Source organism: Polypterus senegalus, chromosome 12 (genome assembly GCF_016835505.1).
Source record: "Polypterus senegalus isolate Bchr_013 chromosome 12, ASM1683550v1, whole genome shotgun sequence".
NCBI lineage: Eukaryota > Metazoa > Chordata > Cladistia > Polypteriformes > Polypteridae > Polypterus > Polypterus senegalus.
In genome coordinates, this window is record NC_053165.1 from 23792364 (window position 1) to 23813341 (window position 20978).

At 39.9% G+C, this 20978-nt stretch overlaps 1 protein-coding gene across 2 annotated transcripts in view; it reads right to left on the reverse strand.

Annotated features, from left to right (window-relative positions):
- The window catches only part of chchd6a (coiled-coil-helix-coiled-coil-helix domain containing 6a), a 546344-nt gene that overhangs the window by 435862 nt on the left and 89504 nt on the right, over positions 1-20978 (reverse strand). The window contains exon 5 of one of the 2 annotated variants that reach the window (XM_039771514.1): positions 11194-11214. The exons of the other annotated variant lie outside the window; for it this stretch is intronic. Within the exon in view, the coding sequence (XP_039627448.1) occupies positions 11194-11214 (21 nt within the window). The remainder of the gene's footprint in view (positions 1-11193; positions 11215-20978) is intronic. 2 annotated transcript variants of the gene reach the window in all.

The following is a 20978-nucleotide window of genomic DNA, read 5'->3' on the forward strand; positions in this document are numbered from 1 at the left end:
TTATTAAGAATTTAACAAGCAACATAACAAAGTGGTCCATGAATGAAGCGATATGTCAGAAACACAATAATCCATCATCCTCATGATGCCCAACCGTCACTCCCACCGCTCTTTCCAAACCAACCCCATCCCTCCTCATTCCATCTTGAGTTGATAAGTTAACATATGCCCACCTATTGAGCTGCCTTAAGAATGAAGATGGAGACTCAAGACAATAAGCAGTTTTCGGGGGGGATTGAGGAGGACTGGCATCACATCGTGACAGTCCTCCAGGATGTAATGTAATGGACAGATCCAGTTCCGTCCAGTCCCCAGTGGATTTAGCTGATGATAGATAGATAGATAGATAGATAGATAGATAGATAGATAGATAGATAGATAGATAGATAGATAGATAGATAGATAGATAGATAGATAGATAGATAGATAGATAGATAGATAGATAGATACTTTATTAACCCCAAGGGGAAATTCACATAATCCAGCAGCAGTATACTGATACAAAGAAACAATATTAAATTAAATAGTAATAAAAATGAAAAAAATTAAAATAAAATTAATGTTAGCATTTACTCCCCCGGGTGGAATTGAAGAGTCGCATAGTGTGGGGGAGGAACGATCTCCTCAGTCTGTCAGTGGAGCAGGACGGTGACAAACGTCTGTCACTGAAGCTACTCCTCTGCCTGGAGATGACACTGTTCAGTGGATGCAGTGGATTCTTCATGATTGACAGGAGTTTGCTTAGTGCTCGTCGCTTTGCCACAGATGTTAAACTGTCCAACTTTACTCCTCAAATAGAGCCTGCCTTCTTAACAAGTTTGTCCAGGCGTGAGGCGTCTTTCATCCTTTATGCTGCCACCCCAGCACACCACCGCGTAGAAGAGGGCACTCGCCACAACCGTCTGGTAGAACATCTGCAGCATCTTATTGCAGATGTTGAAGGATGCCAACCTTCTCAGAAAGTAAAGTCTGCTCTGACCTTTCTTACATAGAGCATCAGTATTGGCAGTCCAGTCCAATTTGTCATCCAGCTGCACTCCCAGATATTTAAAGGTCTGCACCCTCTGCACAGTCACCTCTGATGATCACAGGGTCCATGAGGGACCTGGGCTTCCTAAAATCCACCACCAGTTCCTTTGTTTTGCTGGTGTTAAGGTGTAAGTGGTTTGAGTCGCACCATTTAACAAAGTCTTTGATTAACTTTCTGTACTCCTCCTCCTGCCCACTCCTGATGCAGCCCACAATAGCAGTGTCATCAGCGAACTTTTGCACGTGGCAGGACTCCGAGTCATATTGGAAGTCTGATGTATATAGATTGAACAGGACCGGAGAAAGTACAGTCCCCTGCGGCGCCCCTGTATTGCTGCACACAATGTCATTGTCAATGTCACTGCCGACTAATATTGTAGAGCTCTCCAATAAAAGGAGGTTTGCTAATTAACCCACGAACATCTAACACTGGTTTTTAGTGCAAAGCTTAATAAAGATATGCTTCCTGGCCACTTACTTCATTGCAAATAATTGCATTATATTTATTAATAAGATGTGCTAGGAAAGAAGCCTGTCCCATATTCTGTATGAATCAGTTTTACACATAACTACACACAGAGGTGTTGTCATGAGCTGACTGTCTTTTAAATAAACTACGATTAAATTAATTCAATCAAATGATGCTGCATAGTGACAATCTCTCTTAGCATATGCCAGGCATCCTAGAAAGTGGCACTACCCTTAACCTTGATGATGTGGGTTCACTTTCAGTCATTCAATATCTGTAATCCACATAATTTGAACCTGCTGACAGCTCTGACGGAGGCTCCTTTTATGCCAACAAATGTACATCTTTTTGTGTCTTCTGTAGTTCATTAGGAATGACTTTGTCTAAGTAATGTTTAGGAACAAATTGTTACAACATCATTTCAACAAATCCGCCACTTCATTCCTATATACAGTCTTCTTATTGTGATGGATCATCCCAGTCACTGTTATGTCATCAGCAAAATGTGATGCTGTGGTTGTTATTCTATTAGCTGTACAGTTATGGGTAAAACGTGAGGACCATACAGTGTGCAAGCAGCCACAGAAGGGATCTGCTGTTTAAAATCTGCTTGACTGAGAGTCTGTTATCTATCTGTGCCACCTGTGATCTGTCCATTAGGTGTATCCAAATGCAGATAGATTTTTTTTTAAACAACCCATATCTCTAAGTTTCAGGACCAGCACACTGGGGAAAAACTTTGTTGAAGCCAGAGCTGTAATCCATAAATAGCCATCTAACACAGGTGTCTCACCTTTCAAGGTGTTCAAGCAGATCTTTTACAGTCAGACAGAGACAGCATTATCCTTAGACATTTTTTTTTTTCAGAAAAAAATTGGAAAGGTTTTAGGGAGACCAGAATTAAGCTGCTTATATGAACATATATGTTAGAAAATAACAAAAAATAATTGAATTGCATAAGCTACTAGATGGTGTCAGTTTTAATTCACCGACATTTAAGAATCTTTAAAAAGACTCAATAAAGTAGGTATGTCAGGTTAGGAAAAAGTGTGGTGGGAGAAGTGTCTTCTTCTAAAGGCCTTGTCACAATACCAGCAATTTCCAGCAATCTTCAGTCGCTGATGTCATTTATAACCTTAGTGAGTTGAGGGCAGTTGTGGTGTGCTCTTGTGATTGGGGGTCTAACATCCCCCTCAGTCCAACTAGTCTGCAACTTTCCTAAACAAGATCTTGTCTTCGGTTGTAGTGGCAGGTTCAATGTGAATGACAGCTGACAACCAATGAGTGCTCAGTTGGAAGTGAATTCCATATAATGCAGCTGCTATATGAGGAATGGGGAACGCAGGTGTTATGGACCTTATAAACAGAACAGAGACTTGTCTGTCTGATATCTCATATTTTACATACCATGACATCTTGCCTGAAGAAGGGGCCTGAGTTGCCTCGAAAGGTTGCATACTGTAATCTTTCTAGTTACCCAATAAAAGGTGTCATTTTGCTTAACTTCTCACTACATACTATGATGGAAAGAAAAAACAAATAAAGGGGTAGAGATTGCGACTGAACTCACTACACATGTAGTGCCTTTGCACGTGCACTGGTTCCATCAAGGCAGCGCAATATCTATCATCAGAAAAAAGAGGCAAGCTTATGATCCTTTGAAAAGTTGCCTAATTAGTCGTATAACTTGTCATCCTTTACGATAGCTTCTTGTGCACTCTGACATCCTGAGGCAACAAGATCAGCAACTGCACTCTGACTATAAGTTGAGTAATATGGTGCCGGTTTAAGAGAACGGCTTCTGAGGCAAAGGCTTAAGGTTGGAAGGGTAAGCATCAGTCAAAAGTCTCAGACCTACAGGTCTCAAAAAAGACACTTGTGCTAGTGTTCTACCTACTTCTAGGATTCCTGAACTGTGACACTTTTTGCAAAGTCTCCAACTATGAGAATGTCTGTAGTGTGGAGCCATGAATCCAAAGCCAGTTTTACTTGGTCAAGGCCTGAAACACAGACTAAGACAATCAAAGGATAAAGCTATTATTCTTATTTGTGTTATGTTTGTGTAGACATCTGAATATATCACAAACTCTGTAAGTTAAAGTTAAAACTTAAGTTAAGATTAATAACGATAAACTGGTGATTGGACAATTTCAGCATCTGTTGTGAAAGTGGGATGAGGAACGTTAACGTTGTTAATGTCCCCCAGGCCTCTAGAGCACACTGGAAGTTAAAAATCACAGGAGCATCGACTCCCCAATTACACCCTGTGGTGTGAGAAGTTGTACCCAAGGTTTGAAGTGTGCCATAGGCATCTGTGAAGTTCACTCCAAACACATTATGTTATTGAACAATGGAAAAACTACAGCTGAAATCAAGCATGAGAAATTGACAGGGAGACGGACATAAGCAAGTGGATGACGACTCAGGCAGGCTAGTTGCCCTAATTGGTGATATTACCCAGGGGCCCCTGTCTATTATGAATAGACCTCTCTGTGAACAAATTCCATTTGATAGTTCTTTTAGCCAGGGATTGTGGTTGAGTAGGCCTGACCCATTACTTTCAGGCATTGACCATGAGTGATTAGAGCTATACTTGCTGGGTCTTTGAAGAACTCAGTCCATACTTAACAAAACCATACCTGGCCAGTTTCCTCAAAAAACTCAATGAATATACAAACATGCGAGTATTTATAATGGCAAAGATTCAACAAGAAAGCAGAAGCCGCCCAAATGCCACCACCACTCTGCTGGATGGGATACGTATAGTCGTTAGCATTCCCCAGTGAAGAACTGGACAATGACTGTACAGTACTGTCCCATTGGTTTCTGGATATGTACATATAAATACAGCTTTAAAGCAAGTTAAGTATATATCTCTTTCTGTACCATATTTCTCTCGTCTGATTATTTCTGCTATGGTTACTAAAGTGATGTGCATAAGGCTCGAGTCTGTTCTGCACCAAAAGAACACAATCCCAGGGTGCAAGCGCCCCCTGCTGGAGAAAGACATCTGCAGGGTCACCTAGTGCCAGTAGGGGGTGCTCCTCAGGGGAACATGAAGACTTCTGAGCCCTGGCCATATAACCCAGAAACAGTAGTGATGACTCACCTGCATGGGTTTCCTAGCACAGGTATAAAAGGCTCCTGCAGTCAGTATAGAGGGGGCCTTGGATTTGGGAGGAGGCCAACGGTGCATGTCTAGGACAGGAATATAGGCTTGAGGGTAAATAGAATGGCCAGAAGGCATCGATTCTTTGTTATTTTTAAGGTCTTATGTGTTTATGGGGCACTGTTTGGAATGTTCACCTGTTTTGGGTTATAAAATCCTTTTATATTTCATTTCGGTTCAGGGACAAAGCATGAGCTCACTTAATAGTCCATACTGCCAAAACCTTCACTGACTCTGCTATTAGCTCTTTCTGCAAAAAAATTCTACAAAAAAATTTTGAATTAAGGTAAGCCACCATAATTTAGGGTGTTCATAAGAAATGTAAAGTTTTACTTCATGAGGTACAAGAACATAATAAAAATACTTGCATGAGATATTTGAAATATTAAAATAATAATTATAAATAATAATAATAATGAAATATTAATAATAATTAAAAATAACATCCGAATTGTAATCATGTCCCTGAAATAGTGTTAAACGATACCCCACATGCTTATGTTTAAAATATGTCATTTGTAATCTTTTGAGCGTGTCTCTTTAGAGGGCTAAGACCACCAGTGAAGAATCAAATATCAAAAATATTATCATATTTCGTGACCAGCAACCTCAAAACAGCACAAAAAAGAAGCTCATATTCCAAATACCATATACAGTGGTGTGAAAAACTATTTGCCCCCTTCCTGATTTCTTATTCTTTTGCATGTTTGTCACACAAAATGTTTCTGATCATCAAACACGTTTAACCATTAGTCAAATATAACACAAGTAAACACAAAATACAGTTTTTAAATGATGTTTTTTATTATTTAGGGAGAAAAAAAAATCCAAACCTAAATGGCCCTGTGTAACAAAGTAATTGCCCCCTGAACCTAATAAGTGGTTGGGCCACCCTTAGCAGCAATAACAATAATCAAGCATTTGCGATAACTTGCAATGAGTCTTTTACAGCGCTCTGGAGGAATTTTGGCCCACTCATCTTTGCAGAATTGTTGTAATTCAGCTTTATTTGAGGGTTTTCTAGCATGAACCGCCTTTTTAAGGTCATGCCATAGCATCTCAATTGGATTCAGGTCAGGACTTTGACTAGACCACTCCAAAGTCTTCATTTTGTTTTTCTTCAGCCATTCAGAGGTGGATTTGCTGGTGTGTTTTAAGTCATTGTCCTGTTGCAGCACCCAAGATCGCTTCAGCTTGAGTTGACGAACAGATGGCCAGACATTCTCCTTCAGGATTTTTGGTAGACAGTAGAATTCATGGTTCCATCTATCACAGCAAGCCTTCCAGGTCCTGAAGCAGCAAAACAACCCCAGACCATCACACTACCACCACCATATTTTACTGTTGGTATGATGTTCTTTTTCTGAAATGCTGTGTTCCTTTTTCGCCAGATGTAACGGGACATTTGCCTTCCAAAAAGTTCAACTTTTGTCTCATCAGTCAACAAGGTATTTTCCCAAAAGTCTTGGCAATCATTGAGATGTTTCTTAGCAAAATTGAGACGAGCCCTAATGTTCTTTTTGCTCAACAGTGGTTTGCGTCTTGGAAATCTGCCATGCAGGCCGTTTTTGCCCAGTCTCTTTCTTATGGTGGAGTCGTGAACACTGACCTTAATTGAGGCAAGTGAGGCCTGCAGTTCTTTAGACGTTGTCCTGGGGTCTTTTGTGACCTCTCGGATGAGTCGTCTCTGCGCTCTTGGGGTAATTTTGGTCGGCCGGCCACTCCTGGGAAGGTTCACCACTGTTCCATGTTTTTGCCATTTATGGATAATGGCTCTCACTGTGGTTCGCTGGTGTCCCAAAGCTTTAGAAATGGCTTTATAACCTTTACCAGACTGATAGATCTCAATTACTTCTGTTCTCATTTGTTCCTGAATTTCTTTGGATCTTGGCATGATGTCTAGCTTTTGAGGTGCTTTTGGTCTACTTCTCTGTGTCAGGCAGCTCCTATTTAAGTGATTTCTTGATTGAAACAGGTGTGGCAGTAATCAGGCCTGGGGGTGGCTACGGAAATTGAACTCAGGTGTGATACACCACAGTTAGGTGATTTTTTAACAAGGGGGCAATTACTTTTTCACATAGGGTCACGTAGGTTTGGATTTTTTTTCTCCTTAAATACTAAAAACCATCATTTAAAAACTGCATTTTGTGTTTACTTGTGTTATATTTGACTAATGGTTAAATGTGTTTGATGATCAGAAAAATTTTGTGTGACAAACATGCAAAAGAAAAAGAAATCAGGAAGGGGGCAAATAGTTTTTCACACCACTGTATACTCGCGGATAAGTTCGCCCACAGATAAGTCGGGACTTGATTTTATCATATAACTTCTGGTATTTTATAATGTCGGTCGTATAAGTCGAATGCGGAAAACTCAGACTATTGGTACAAGGGTTTATGACATGCTAACGCCCACCTGAGAGAGTAACCACAGAGCACACGGCCTTTCTTTTCCTATGTGGGTGCAGCAATGTGCTGTATCACTGTGTTCTCCTAACTTCCCTCTCTATTGTACCTACGTGACCACACAGTAATACCAGAACTATTCCGAAGCAACGTTTGCACTGATTTCTGTTTTCTGTATCTCACACCCTCATATACCTTTATTGTAAGAGCATCCTTTATTTACGATGGAGCATTCGATTAGAAGAAAATATGAAGCTGGTTTTAAATTAAACGTCGTTGAAGTAGCGAAAGAAATTGGTAACTGCGCTGCTGCAAAAAAATTCGACGTGTCTGAGAAACTGATGCGAGATTGGAGGAGGCAAGAAGAAGTTTAAAAAAAAAAAAAAAAAATTAAGTGTCACATTTTTGAACAGGTGTATAAGTTGGGGTCTGATTTTATGATCAATATTTCAGGTTTCAAGACCCGACATATACATGAGTTTAAACGGTACCCATTTTTTTCAAAGTTTTGCCAAAAGGACTAACTTAAACCTCTCATGTCCCATTGGGTGGTGAACCCCTGGGTATCAGTTGATGTGGCATGTAAAAACTTCTAGCCCAAATGATCATTTTTGCTTTTGATTTACTCGTTATTATAAGGGTGCAAAAATATGGGCCAAAAACAAACAGCCCAGGAAAAAAAAGGGGGGACCCCAAAAAGTTTGACATCTTGCATAACTAGACATCAAGACGAATGAAACGGCATATCATACATGGGTCAGTTGCTGGAATTGTTTTGGTCTTCTTCATTATAAACTGCTCAAAAAAATTAAAGGAACACTTTGAAAACACGTCAGATCTCAATGGGAAAAAGAAATCCTCCTGGATATCTATACTGATATAGACTGGGTAATGTGTTAGGAATGAAAGGATGCCACATCGTTTGATGGAAATGAAAATGATCAACCTACAGAGCCCTGAATTCAAAGACGCCCCAAAAATCAGAGTGAAAAATTATGTGGCAGGCTAGTCCATTTTGCCAAAATTTAATTGCAGCAACTCAAAATTGTACGCAGCACTTTGTATGGCCCCTGTGTTCTTGTATACATGCCTGACAACATCGGTGCATGCTTCTAATGAGATGACAGATGGTGTTGTGGGGGATCTCCTCCCAGATCTGGACCAGGGCATCACTGAGCTCCTGGACAGTCTGAGGTGCAACCTGGTGGCATTGGATGGACCAAAACATAATGTCCCAGAGGTGTTCTATTGGATTTAGGTCAGGAAAGTGTGGTGGCCAGTCAATGGTATCAATTCCTTCATCCTCCAGGAACTGCCTGCATACTCTCACCACATGAGGCCAGGAATTGTCGTGCACCAGGAGCCACTGTACCAGCATAGGGTCTGACAATGGGTCCAAGGATTTCATCCTGATACCTAATGGCAGCCAAGGTGCCTTTGTCAAGCCTGTAGCGGTCTGTGTGACCCTCCATGGATATGCCTCCCCAGACAATCATTAACCCACCACCAAACTGCTCATGCTGAATGATGTTACAGGCAGCATAATGTTCTCCATGGCTTCTCCAGACCCTTTCACTTCTGTCACGTGCTCAGGGTGAACCTGCTCTCATCTGTAAAAAGCACAGGGCACCAGTGGTGCATCTGCCAATTCTGGTATTCTATGGCGAATGCCAATCGAGCTGCATGCTGCTGGGCAGTGAGCTCAGGGCCCATTAGAGGACATGGGGCCCTTGGGTCACCCTCATGAAGTCTTTCTGGTTGTTTGGTCAGAGACATTCACACCAGTGCTGGAGGTCATTTTGTAGGGCTCTGGCAGTGCTCATCCTGTTCCTCCTTGCCCAAAGGAGCAGATACTGGTCCTGCTGATGGGTTATGGACCTTCTATGGCCCTCTCCAGCTCTCCTAGAGTAACTGCTTGTCTCCTAGAATCTCCTCCATGCCCTTGAGACTGTGCAGGGAGACACAGCAAACCTTCTGGCAATGACACGTATTGATGTGCCATCCTGGAGAAGTTGGACTACCTGTGCAACCTCTGTAGGGTCCAGGTTATCGACTCATGCTACCAGTAGTGACACTGACTGTAGCCAAATGCAAAACTAGTGAAGAAACAGTCAGAAAAGATGAGGAGGGAAAAATGTCAGTGGCCTCCACCTGTTAAACCATTCCTGTTTTGGGGGTCATCTCATTGTTGCCCCTCTAGTGCATCTGTTGTTAATTTCATTAACACCACAGCAGCTGAAACTGATTAACAACCCCCTCTGCTACTTAACTGACCAGATTAATATCCCATAAGTTTCATTGACTTTATGCTATACTCTGATTAAAAAGTGTTCCTTTAATTCTTTTGAGCAGTATAGTTTAGTATGGCAATCGCTCTCTCTGATAACATCAGCAACACATCTATAATCACTGATTGCTACCTTTTCCCAATACGGCTTCACTCTACTGTTGCTGTCTAAAGTATAAAGCTATCGAGATCCTTTAAAAACCTGTCACACCCTGCCCATCCTCTGTTCACTCTCGTTTCATCTTGTAAATGGCTTATGTCAATCAAGATCAGGGCTAATGGATTTCATAAAAGTATGTATCCTCCAGCTCAGAGATCCATGAACTTAACACCGTGACCCTAGCATTTGATAAATGCCTCGATTTTATTTGTGTTAAATGGATAGATGGTGGGCTGTTGGGGCATAATGGTTACTATACTGAATTTTATTTGTATAACTTTAAAGAAATAACTTCTTAACCTGTACTAACTTAAATTAAAGAAAACTTTTAAAAAGATATTTGCAAGTGGCCTGGCTTTCCTCAGTTATGTGACCTGAAATACTCCTCAGCAAACATACTGCTCAGCACTGCTGGTCCCCCCAGCTTACCCCATAATCCTTTGCAGGGAGCATATATCTTTAGCTAATGCTTTTTCTCAAGGCCAAATATGAGCCGCAAGTCAACTTCATTTCAATTTCAATAAATCCTTAGACTATGAGGGAGAACTGGAGCCCCAAAGTGAAAACTAACACAAAGATGTAAATACTCGTCTTGGGAATTAAATCGGTGCCTGTGGTGTGATAAAACAACACTGCTGACTATGCCACTGTGCCATTCTTTTTCTTTGTTTTTTAGCATAGCTTTTATCTGTTAAGAATAATCAAAGATTAATAAATATACTACCCTAGTGTGTTATGCTACCTTATGTGCAAAATGGCTGAATCAGTACTCCAACATGAGCGTCTTTTAATTAATATACTCATACTTTATTAAACTGTTGCCAAGTAAATCCCAATGTGTGTGCCTCTTCAGTAAAGTATGTTCATCACTGTGAGCGTTAACAATTAAATGTCCTTGTTGTTCACCAGAATTATCTTCATGTCAATGGATTGTGCAGAATTCCTCATTATGGGTAAAATACTGCAGGTTGTCAAATCTACCGCCACAAAAACACAGGATGAGGCAGGGAAAGGGAAGACTAGTGTTTGATTATAGCTGATCTGCAAGGGCAAAACAAATCATAGACATGGAGAGAGTGCACATCCTCAACACTAACACTGAACCCAGTCTCCAAGAGAAACCTGTTCGATACCAAACTGTAATTATAGTAGAGTTAGTACAAAGGGGTGCAGAAATTGAGGATCACGTGATGAGAAATATTAGAAATACAGCATAGCAACAATGAAATACGGGATATTTTCAAGGCCTGCAATCCTTCTCAAACACATTCTGAAATTCGTAGGCAGGGTCCATTGTTGTCTGAATTTATGCCTAATATTGAAAACACTACAGCCCCTAACGGTCCTCTTTATTCTAGAAGTAATTAAGGTCATGAGCAAAGGGCAAGCAAGGCCTGATAAACGCTCAAGACTGCTATGAAGAAGAATACTGACAAATATCATCAGTTTCAGCTAAAAGCATTGTGATGTGGCCTTCATTTAAAACCACCTAAGATGACAAAAGGACTAACTTCAACCGGCACACAGATGATATGCAATTTTCTAGTTGAATACCCTTAAAACGTTGTGATGAAAATGCTATATACATGTTCACATAGCGATTTTAATGCACAATGAAAACATGACATTTAAATGAAAAGAAAGTAAGATTAACAACAAATGTACAAGGCTTACCCAAGCATCCAAATCAGCAGGCTAGGAATGATAAAAAGAGGAAAAAGAAAATCAGTACTGTATAAAGAAAAAAATAATTGGACCTGGCTGAATGTGAGCTACAGTACAGAACAAAGTTTGCAATGCAGAAGAAAAACATATGCAAAGAAGATGATTTTATTCATTATTAAGGCAACAGCTCCTTTCTTTGGCTTATCAAACAATTACATCAAAGTCTTCCACATAATTGTATAATTTAACTAACCAATCATTGAAGGCTGCAAAATAAAATAATTAACTGTAGTAAAATATACACAAGCTAATTCATTGTAGCAAAACCCCTCAGGAGCAAAAAACTTTAATTAAATAAGAGTATGCACTTTAATAAGGTTGGGCAATTGGCAAATCAGAATAATAAAGAGACAGGCAAGTCAAAATGCAACTTTTGATCTATAACGTGTGTGTATTATACATATATACAGTACAGGGTGGTCCAGATCTAATCATGCAGATCCAAATCGTCTGGATGACTTTATGCAGGGACGATTCCAGTTCGGCACAAAGATGTTTCTTCATGTCGCCAGTTTGCATACTTCTCGATGGTCTGGGATTTTTCAGGTGAATTTCTATGTAATAAACTTAATAAGTTACAGCGTAATGAAAATTTCATAATTAGATCTGGACCACCCTATATATATATATATATAAACCACAATGGGTCCAAACTACAGACACAATGTCACCCAGCACAATTCCAGGTTCAACTTAAAGGTTTTTATTTGAAACTAACACTTTTCCAAATAAGCACCAGTCAAATCACATAAGTATACTTCTGTTGTCCTGATGAGTGTCACTCGCTGCCTTCCAACTCTGACTCACAGAGGCGAAAGTGGCTCATTTTATCTCAAACCCGGGAGCACTTCCAGTGTTTGGATGGAAGCATTTCCGGGTCATGCAAAAGTCCAACAAACTTGGTATTGTAAAACCCTTCAGCACCCCCTGGTAGCACCCATGGAAACCTACAAGGCTGTACTCCGAGACTCTAGTTCCCATCATGCCCTGTGGACATTCGAATGGATACTAAAGCCCAGGGATGCTGCAGGGTAATTGTCACTGCTCAACCGTGGCAGGGATGAGAGCCCATTTGTGCTATCCATTACCATATATACGCATATATAGACAGAATGTCACAAAGACCCCTTTTTGTTTTATTTAAACTGTCTGTAACACCATTAAGTGTTCTTTCTGTGTGTATAATTTACCTAAGAATTAAAAGGGGAACCCATACAGTTCCTTGACATGCATGATATATATTTATATATGTGAGTACACAAAACATAGAGTTTATTCTTGTATTATTATTTATTAATGATTGTATTATTTATTTGTATTATTTGTGGTCTTCTTATTTATATCTGTATCTTCTTATTATTAAAGAGTGCTTGAGTGTAGCACTCACAATCTAAATATCTTTTCCATATGAACAACTATAAACCTACTTTTGTCCACCCCATCCTTTTTAATAAAACCCCTGTGTGCGTCCAGGTGTCCATGTGTGTGTGTCTTCTGATGAAGTGTGCATGTGTGGGGCATCACGGCACGTGTTCAGTCTCTTCCTGTGCATTCCCTGTGTGTGCAGAGAGAGAGGGAGAGAGAGAGAAAGAGAGAGAGAGACACATACAGGTGCGTGCGCGCAAGAGACACACTCACACACACACACACACACAGGCAGGCCCGCATTGGGGACAGACACACACACATACACGCACACACACGCAGGAGACACACTCACACACACACACTCACAGGCAGGCCCGCATGGGGGACTGACACGCACACGCACACATACACACACACGCAGGCCCACGACAGAGACAGACACGCACGCATGCACGCACACACACACGCCCGCCACAGAGACAGACACGCACACACGCACAAACACAGGCCTGTGACAGAGACACACGCACACACACACACGTGCATGCATTGTTGCAGTGTTACTTTTCTTGGTTGTTTATTAAATTACGGATTTTTCAAATGTTCATTTTTTCCCTGCGCTTAAAACTCATTAAAAAAGGTGTTTTTAGCGAGCCGGTCATAAGGCTATAGCGCAAACTCTTGCAGTGTTAGTTTTCTCAGTTGTTCAAGGTTTTCTAAGTGTTATTCAATGTTTTTACATTTAGTTTACTATTACGCTGTGCATTCAATGGTATAATTAACTATATTTGTGCTTAAAATCTTAAAAAAATATATATTTAAATACAGTTCATACGGTCTGGAACGGATAAATTGGATTTACATACAATCCTATGGGGGAAATTACTTCGGTTCCACTGTATTACTGTCCGACAAAATGACAGGCATTTTACAGAAATACAAACCAGTATTACTGAGAGAGAAAATTAAAGGCACACAATACAGTGACACATATTACAGCCACATACAAGGTCCCTTACCATTTAATACAGACTGTTCCTACTAATGTTTATGCACTACTGTTCTAGCGCCCGTTATTGTAACGGGCTTAATGTCTAGTACATGTATATCTCTCTATTATAATAAAAAAAACTTGGGTTGAAACTTGATTCTCTCGGAAGACACTCTGATGTCCCACAAGACAAAGCAGTGAGAAAAGAGGATAGCTGCTGAACAGACTTTTAAATGATCGACGCGCGGTACGACAAGCAGAACACCAGCTTAAGCAGCAGCTGATCCATCCGCATCTCCTTAGCATGCGTTCAGCACCCCCTTCACAACCCAAAAGGCTTCGTCATCCATATAAGCCATGACAATTATGACTTCTTCTTCTTCTCCCTTTCTTGCTTTCCTCCACTCCTCCCAGGCAAGTGTTGCCTCTCTCCTCTCCTGGCTCCGACTACCTGGATATAGTAGAGCAGCTCCTTTTATCTTGGAACTGGGAGTATAGCATAGCCCGATGGAAATGCTTCCAGGTTGATCGGAAGTCTTGTACAACAGGGATTACCAATCCCAACAGCTCCCTCTGGTGGCCCCCACAGAACCCAACCAGGCTGCCCCACAGGACTACAAATCCCATCATGCCTTGTGGGTATCCCTGTAGGAGTCCTGGTCCGGTTGTGCTGCATCTAGAGTATTAGGGAAGCCAGTACTCCACCCACAATTTCTCCTCCTGTTCCAACCACCTATCCCCTCCTTAATTACATTGGCCTCCCGCCCAGGTAATGAATCATGCCCTGTCCCATTTGGGATGCAAGCCCATGTGTGTCGTTCCTTACAATATATACACATTATATAAATGTTGTCAGGTATGCACACCAGGCTCACCTACGGTACAGTATGTGGTACCACTCCAGGAAAAGAGAGGAAGCAAGCTTGCTAACAGTCTTGTCTCCTTTATCCCTAATAGCCTTGAGAAACCGTCCCTTGAGGAAGCCACTCCAAGAAGGTAGTGTCTCATTTTGGGCCTGACCATGAGAGCAAACACTTAGTGATAAGAGATAAGCAGAGAAAGTGTGACTGGAATGAGTTCTAATGAATGGGAATTAATCTAAACAGAGCACATATTTTTCAATAATTCCCTTATTTTTTCTTGGAATTAAACAGGGTTTTGCCGGTTGGCGCCCACAGCATTTGGCTTTTGCCCTGCCTCATCATTCTCTCCACACATGTATATGTACTGTATATGCATATATATATGAACCCCACCTCACCAAACACCCTTATTTGCTATATATTGCTTAGAATTCCTGTAAGTCTAATCATGTTCCGCTGATGATGATTCCTGGTAGGAGTCGAAAACTTAGGAGTAAAAAACTATTTCAAGATACCATTTTCTCTCTTTGTGGATTTCTAGCTACAAATATACAAACCATATTACAGACCTTTGCTTCCTTGTATATTCTATAAAAATCACATAAAGAAACCAAACCAAATAAATGACTTAAATTGTTAAAATGTGTGCTGTTTGTTTTCAACTTTTACGCTATGCAAAAAAAGCACTTTAACATTTTTCAGCTGCTACATATATAACCATGAATTACAATCAAACTGATTTTTGTATTTCCAAATAAGAAAAATTAAGTCAGGCGAAGATGCTGAATAAGGCAATTGCACAGATCAATAATTAATTATCAGCCTCTGAAACAAATCATGAGAAAGATTACAAAAAAGAAATGAACTCTTAAGATGAAACCTGGTCATCATGAGTATAAACCTTTGTTCTTCACTAATAACTAACTTCAACCCGCCAGACAGCAAAAGATGTAATGCAGAAACACACCAACCTACAAGGCCCACTTGTGTACATGGAGTTTGTTTTTAGTCACATCTTAGTAATTTTGTGTTGCTTATACCATAATCTTTAAATAAATATTTAAATGAATATTTTCCTATTAAAATCATTGTATTGTGTGGAAAAACTATCAACAGTTCTGACTTTTAATCTAAATTTCCTAGTATGCACTGAACATTTATTTCAAGATGTAAACGCTGCATTAGAGCAGGAGCACGTTGGTTCTGGTGGGGCTGCAAGTTTCTGTTCTAACTCAGTTGCTTACCTAGAAACCAGTCCTTGCCATTAATATATTGTGTTTAATTGGATGGCTTCTTATCATTCTGCCATGTCAGGTCATTCTTATAGCGCAGATATTTTCCTTTTCAAGTACATCATCCAAATGATTTGTCAGTCCTTCCCTTATTTCTTATCAGTTTCCTTCCAAATATTTTATTAAACCATTCAGTTCAAACAATTATAAAGGAAACTTTGGATCAATGAACACACGCAGTACAACTCTTTCAAATAGTCTGAATTTGGAAATTCAAAGCAAAAACACCACTAAGTTCAAATACATTTTTAGCTGGAACTAATGTTGCATATTGTGATCATCTACTGTGGACTTTTCACAAAAATAACTCCTAGCGCAACCAACAGAGTGAAGTTAAGTAGTGTGACCAGATGGCTCTGTAAAGAAGAGATGCTACACTCTCGTAATGGTGTTCAAATTTTCCATATAATCACAGACAGAACGGATTTCCAATCCTAGTAATTAAACACCACACAATGAAATTGAAACACAGCTGCCAGACAGCTTTTGTGATGTACAGTTTGCTCTTTATAAAATAATTATTCCAATGAATTAAATGATCAAATCAGACGACTTGATTTAGGCAGAAGACCTAATTCAAGCCAGAGTGCCCATTATTATTAATAATGAACAGAAGCACCTGCACCTGGAGCCAAAATAAATGATTTTGAACTGATGAACACCTGAATGTCAGTTGAAGCACAACCTCGGGAAGTGAAAACAAACTTTCCAGAAAAACAGCCCTTTTCTTATGGGTTGTATTAGTCTTAACCTCTCATAATTCATATTTACATTTTGTATTTTTTTGCACTACAAATAATGCAATGTGAAATCCATTGAAGCACTGATTAAACACATTTTACTGCAGTAACCTGCATGTTTTAACTTAATTTTAACCCTGATATAAAATAGGATGGTAATAAAACTGAATGGAAATGGAATTTTGCAAAATTCCCATATTTTCATAATTCATAGGTGTAGCCGCCGAGGTGTAAGGCGTTGTCAAGCACGGGTAAAACGCGTGTCGAAAGAAATTTCACAGTCCAAAAGTTTGTTTTAAAATATTTAGTGAAAGTTAAAAGCAAAAAATCCACATAAGAATAAAAGATAAAAAAAAATAGTTACACATAGAATAAAAGGCAAAAAAAAGAGGAAAATGTATCTTCTCTAAACTTAGCTTTTCTTGAGAAACTAGTTATTTCTGTACTTAAAAGTTCTTTACTTCTTCTTTACTTAAAGATTCTTAGCTTCTTCTTCTGTACGCTTTAAATGTACAGCACAGCACATAAAATTAAGCGCTGTTTTCTTACATATTTACTTCACACACACTCAAAAGGCCCGTAGGCCGGTTGGCACAGTTTAAAACCTTATGCCTTCCACACCTTACTCATGGCAAGGCTGTCACTAACTGAAGACTACTGTTTACTCAAAGCTGTTAGAAATGGCAAGAATATACCAATACAATTGTACTTCCTGGGGTTATAGGAACCTCCCATAATCTATGCATTGTCATCTAGTAAAATATTCACGAATCTTATAGAACTAGGAAAATGGCTCTTACAATAGGTTTTTGAAAAACTAGTTCATTCATTTGTATGAAAAATACTTATTGTAATGCTCTATTGATTGCTAAAACCATTTGCTTACACTCCTGTAATCCAAAACAATGTACTACGACCAAATAACACCAGGTCTTGGTTCACTACATACGTTTCCAGTTAAGTTTACACACTCTTAAATTTTCCTTTACAGAAATAAAGTGCTAAATGGCTTATGTCTTCCACCACCTTCCAGACTTTATTAACACTTATCTTCCAAACTGTACACTGAAAATGAAGATGGAAGCCTACTTCAAATTAAAAGAATAAATTAGATTAGTGTAGAAAGGACAGTGTTTAGCTAAAGGACCCTCAAATTCCTGAATGATCTACTTGCCAATATTAAAAGAGGATTCATTAGTTTCAAAATTTAAATCTAGGCCAAAGGCTCCTTATTTTAAAACAACTTTTCCTAGTTAGAGCAGGTGTTGAGGCTGTCTATAATTCTTTTTATTAAATTAACTTTAGTAATCATTTTGATAGACCGTTACTAAGTCTTTCTCATTCTCTTTCTCTGCTATGTATTATACTGTTGTGACATTTAGAGGCAATATACTGTATTCATTTTATATAAAAAAAAGAATATGGTCGTTATTCTCACCCAAACTCAATAAAAGAAAGCCTGAGTGATTTAAGAGTGACTAGAATATGTTTTTTCCCTTTAGTGTGGTAAAGCCACTGCTCTTAAAGACTTTCATACAAAAATAAAGGACAACCTGCTGGATTACCACATATTCTACAGTTACTACAGATGGACTCTGACAGAACTGAGCTTTGAGAGGATATGTGTCACCTTAAATTCACTATAATATGATATGAAAAAGTACACCCTCTTTCAATTCTACAGGTTCAGAGGACTTCTCAGAACAGAAGCAACACTCATCTAGTCTTCTCTCAGTCCTCAAACAAAATAAATCTGACTTTAAGTGACAAGCAAGAAATTTTCTTTTTTATTATCTCTCTATTATAAAAAAATCTTGGGGGGGGGAGACAAGACGTGATCTGTCTCAGAAGACACTTTGAAGTCACGCGAGACAAGGCAGTGAGACAAAAGGACAGCTGCTGTACATGCTTTTAAATGATCGATGTGCAGCGCGACAAGCAGAATATACAGCAAGCCAGCAGATGATCCGACCTCATCTCCTTAGCGTACATTCAGCCCCCCCCACCTTCACAACGCGAACGGGAGAGATGCAAAGTGGCAAAAGGACAGCTGCTGTACATGCTTTTAAATGATCGACGTGCAGCGTGACAAGGAGAACAAGCAGCTCGCCAGCAGCAAGGCAGCAGCTGATCTGACTACAACTCTTTAGCGTACGTTCAGCCCCCCCACTCAACCCCCTTCACAATGCAAGTAGTGTTATAGGTCCCACGAAAAAGACATTTAACCATTTCAGGGCCATAAATAAAGGACAAAGAGTAGATGACAAAGTAGAACGGCGTAAACAATTCAAAAATGTTGCTTTGGTACACGTGAACAGGAGGTCTTCTTGGATCTTCTCAGAAGACACTTTGAAGTCCGGCGAGACTACTTGCACAGAAGACACTTTGAACCACTGGGAGACTACATTTACAAACAATTTCTCAGAGATGCTTTAACATACCCACGAGACAAAGAAGTGAGACAAAAGGACAGCTGCTGTACAGGCTTTTAAATAATCGACGTGCAGCGCAACATGCAGATCACTCAGCACAGCACTAGCAGCCCCAGGGTTTGGGGTAACTCATTCACTACAGCTTTATTATTGGAAAATATCAAGAAATGAAAAATGAATGAAATGAAAATAACAATCTCTTTAAATTTGATATCTGGTTAACCAAACCTTGGGGTTGGCGAGCGAAGCGAGCAGGGGGCACAGCTCCCTAATTCAATAAAAAAAAAAACACAGCTAAAGTGAAAAAGCATATAACATTATGTATACCTTATGATTCAGTAGCTTATAGAATCAGCTTTTACTAGCACTTAGTGATGAGTGAACCCCACTGAATTCACTTCCTTAGCCTTAAGAAGCACTTAAAGTTTTGAACTTTGAACCCTGCAATTGCGGATTCAAATCCTGCTACTAATGCGGTGTGACTAAGAGCGACTCACTTCACCTGCTTGTGCTCCTGTTGGAGAACAAAAGACATTTAACCAATTGTATCTCAAATGTTGTAAGTTGTCCTGCATAAAGGTATCAGCCAGATATGTAAATGTAAATGTGAAGTTGCAGAATTGCTCAGGAACTTTGCCAAACTCAACAAAATGCACGGAGGTCAATTGAGAAGGAAAAAATGAACTACTTCAGAGTGGATCATAACAGGGAAATAGTCTTTGACATGTCCCTGATAGCTTGGGAAACATCTGCCAACTATGTTGGATTAATTGTTGAGGCCTAAAATGTAACCCAAGCTATGTTACATCAATGCTAACCACTTTTGCCACCGTGCCCCCTTGGGATAAAATAAATAGAATTACATAACAGAACAGTAACATTTCTTGCATACGGTGGCAGACAGGAAGCATGAATTCGTTCAGGTTTGACCCCACAGCTTCGAGAGCAGGCACCTCTTTCAAACTAAGAAGTAGTTTGTTTCTTTTATCCCCCTGACCCTTTTGTTCATTCAGTGCCACTGCTACTGAATAGGCGCAACATTAAACAACATGGATTCTTAACTCCTTTCTGTTTGCATCATCTGCACAGCACTCTGGGTAATACTATTAAAGGTGTGCGCTCATGCATTACTAACATACAAGTCACATTCAAGTCCAAAAGACCTTACCTTTAAGGTGCGAACACACCAACACAATTTCAGCTTTCTTCTGCATGTGCATTTTGTGTTTAAATATATTCACAAATTTTTAGCCCAATCCTAGGAGAAGGAGGAGAAAGAGGTTGGGAGCATGCGCTGATCACAGCACGTTGCCGCACCCGCCACACGGCAAACCGCCTCGATTGAGATCTGAGTGCAGCCGTCCAACGGGTGACATCTCAACACCACACTGAACAGTGTGAGGTTTTTTACGGTGCCTGGAGTGTCAATCCTGCCACCAACCTCCAAGTTTTCTCTGTAAGTTGGAGGACCTGCTTGCAGGGCTGGATGCAGATTAACGGCATATCCAGGACAAAGCAATTGCAGGGGCCCAATGGAGTAGAGTCACTTCTGGTATTTATGGGATTCAAATCGATTGCCTAGCCTCAGAGTCACCACTCTCCCCCATTCCTAGAATCAGTGTTATATACTCTGGGGTGGAGCTGTCCCATCCAACATTGGCTGCTATAGCTCTGTCATGTCACACTGGCCTCGCAAAGCATTATGGGATGTTAGGGAAAAAAATTGGCCACATGGCAAATTTCCAGCAAAATATTCAGCGTATGATGTCACTAGTGAACTGATACATTTGCTGTGAAAAATGCATTGGCTAATTTCACTGATCAACATTACCAGAAATAAATAAATTATTTTTCTCTATGACTTTACCCGAATCATACATCAAATTGGAGAAATGTTGACCCACTCCTTATCACAACACTGCTCTAGTTCATTGTTTTCTGAGGGTTAGGGTTTTAAAAAAACAGTGTTATTAAATTAGCCTTATATGTGTGAATGTGCAATCGTTTCTGCCTTGCCCCCGATACTGCATGGATTGGCCCTATGATGC